At 27.2% G+C, this 2,443-nt stretch overlaps 1 protein-coding gene across 1 annotated transcript; it reads left to right on the forward strand.

Annotated features, from left to right (window-relative positions):
* Positions 1 to 1,322: 1,322 nt before the first annotated feature.
* On the forward strand, positions 1,323 to 1,925 carry LOC136083347 (uncharacterized). Its single transcript, XM_065802743.1, has one exon. It carries the CDS (start codon positions 1,323 to 1,325, stop codon positions 1,923 to 1,925), a length of 603 nt encoding a protein of 200 aa, XP_065658815.1.
* The last annotated feature ends 518 nt before the right edge of the window (positions 1,926 to 2,443 follow it).

Raw genomic sequence — 2,443 nt, forward strand, 5'->3', positions numbered from 1 at the left:
GCAAGTTATGTCAATTTGTATATTATTAAGTATTAAGGGGGAACTAATATCACGGAGGAAAATTTATTTCGCAGATAGGGGAACAAATATTACGAGGGGGGAAATATTATTTCGAAATAAATTTCCCCCCGGAAAGAATATTTCGGCCGGAGGGAAATTCTGTAATGGGGAACATTTATTTCGTGACACCGGTGCCGTATCTTTCTGACACTCATTTCAACACACTTTTCCAGTTCATTCTCAGCATACTTGCAAAACTGCTCTTATTTTTATAACAATGAATTGAAAGATTATCTTAATAGGGATTTTCTTAATGTTATTCATTTTAATATAAGAAGTTTAAAAAAAAACTTTGATACTTTTCATAGTAATATAGAAGAAACTTCTAATACTTTTAACATAATATGCATTACAGAGACATGGTGCAGTTCTGATGATGTTAAAAACTCAAATCTCCACCTTCCAAGTTTTAATTTAATTTCTTTAGCGCGTAAAAATAAAAAGCAAGGTGGTGGTATTCTTTTTTACGTGAATGAATACTTGCGGTTTATTAACAGGCCAGACTTAAGCATTTCTGATGGCGATAAAGAGGTTTTAAGTATTGAAATTTTAACTAAAAATGCCAAAAATATAATTTTAAGTTGTTGTTATCGCCCACCAAATGGCTTAATTGAGGATTTTAATGCCTTTTTACATAATGATATAATTAAAAAAAGTTCACATGAAAAGAAATTAAACTACATAGTTGGTGATTTTAATTTAAACTATTTTGAATACCACACTAATACTAACATTAAAAAGTTTTACAATGACATTTTCGAAATTGGAGCGATACCGTTAATAAATAAGCCTACCAGAATATCATCAACTCCATATTAGTTAATATAATTACAACTGACGTTTTTAACTTATCTTTAATAAAAAGCATTATTAAAAGTGACGTCTCTGATCACTTTCCCATTTTTTTCTCCATAAACACAAACATCAAAAAAATTCTACACCATAATAAACCTTTCATCAAACGTTTTTTTACGGAAGCGAATTGCTCTGCTTTTAAGGAACAATTATCTTTACTTCATTGGAAACATATAGATTCTAATGATGCTAATTTAGCTTATAATTCGTTTTTAAAAACATTTTTTGAAATTTATGATATTAATTTTCCTAAACATAAAATACTAAAAAAAAAAATTTCACGTCACCATGGTTACAAAAGATCTCAGAAAAAGTTCTAAAGTTAAGCAAAAGTTGTATATAAAGTATTTAAAAACGAGAACATTAGAAAGTAAAACAATTTATAAGAATTACGCAAAAAATTTGAAATGCAAAGAAAAAATTTAAAAAAAAGATACTACATAAATTTACTAGAAAAATATAAAGATAATTCAAAGCAAACATGGCAAGTTTTAAGAGAAATTACAGGCAGTAAAAAATTGAAAGCTAGCTCTTTACCTAAAGCTATTAAAATTGATAATAAAATATTTGATGATCCAGGAGTGGTAGCTAATAAAATGAATGAATTCTTTACTTTAGTCGGACCAAATTTAGCATTAAAAATTTCAAACATAAACAAAACAATAAACAGATGTAGTTTTCCTTTAATATCTTATCTAAATTCTTTTGAATTGTCTTTTGATGAATTTGATAGAGCTTTTAAAATGCTAAAGTTAAATAGAGCAGTCGGTTCTGATGATATCAATGGAAACATTGTCATTGATTCATATGATATCATAAAAAATATCCTTTTTAAAATATTTAAATGTTCAATTCAACAAGGAATTTTTCTTGGTGAATTAAAAATAGCTAGAGTTTCACCAATATTTAAAGGTGGAGACTTACTTAATGTTAGTAATTACCGTCCAATATCTGTTCTCTCTGTTTTCTCAAAGATTATAGAGAGAATTCTTTATAATAAAAATTTTTAATCATCTTTCTCAAAATAATATCCTATACAAAAATCAATATGGGTTTAAAAAAAATAACTCCACTGAACACGCTATACTCCAAATAACACAATATATTACTGAATCATTTGAAAGTTCCAAATTTACTTTAGGCATTTTTATTGACTTGTCTAAAGCCTTTGATACGATAGATCCTAAAATTCTTTTTAAAAAACTTAAACATTATGGAATCTCTGGCAATGTTTTGAAGCTTTTAAAAAGTTATTTAAGTAATAGAAAGCAATTTCTTCACTATGACGTATCATCGAAATCAAACTTGTTAGATGTAACATGCGGAGTTCCTCAAGGGTCTGTCCTAGGACCTCTCCTATTTCTCATTTACATAAACGATCTTTATGAAGCATCTAATTTAATGACAATTATGTTTGTTGACGACACGAATTTTTTTTTATCTCATAGTAACATAATTACCCTATTTCAAAGTATGAACATAGAATAAATTAAAATTTCAGAATGGTTTAAATTAATAAGCTTTCTCT

The sequence above is a fragment of the Hydra vulgaris genome, chromosome 08 (assembly GCF_038396675.1).
Source record: "Hydra vulgaris chromosome 08, alternate assembly HydraT2T_AEP".
Taxonomy (NCBI): Eukaryota; Metazoa; Cnidaria; class Hydrozoa; order Anthoathecata; family Hydridae; genus Hydra; species Hydra vulgaris.

Bases quoted from the DNA above. Each gene is read 5' to 3' on its own strand.
- LOC136083347 (XM_065802743.1), top strand. From the start codon at position 1,323: ATGCAAAGAAAAAATTTAAAAAAAAGATACTACATAAATTTACTAGAA.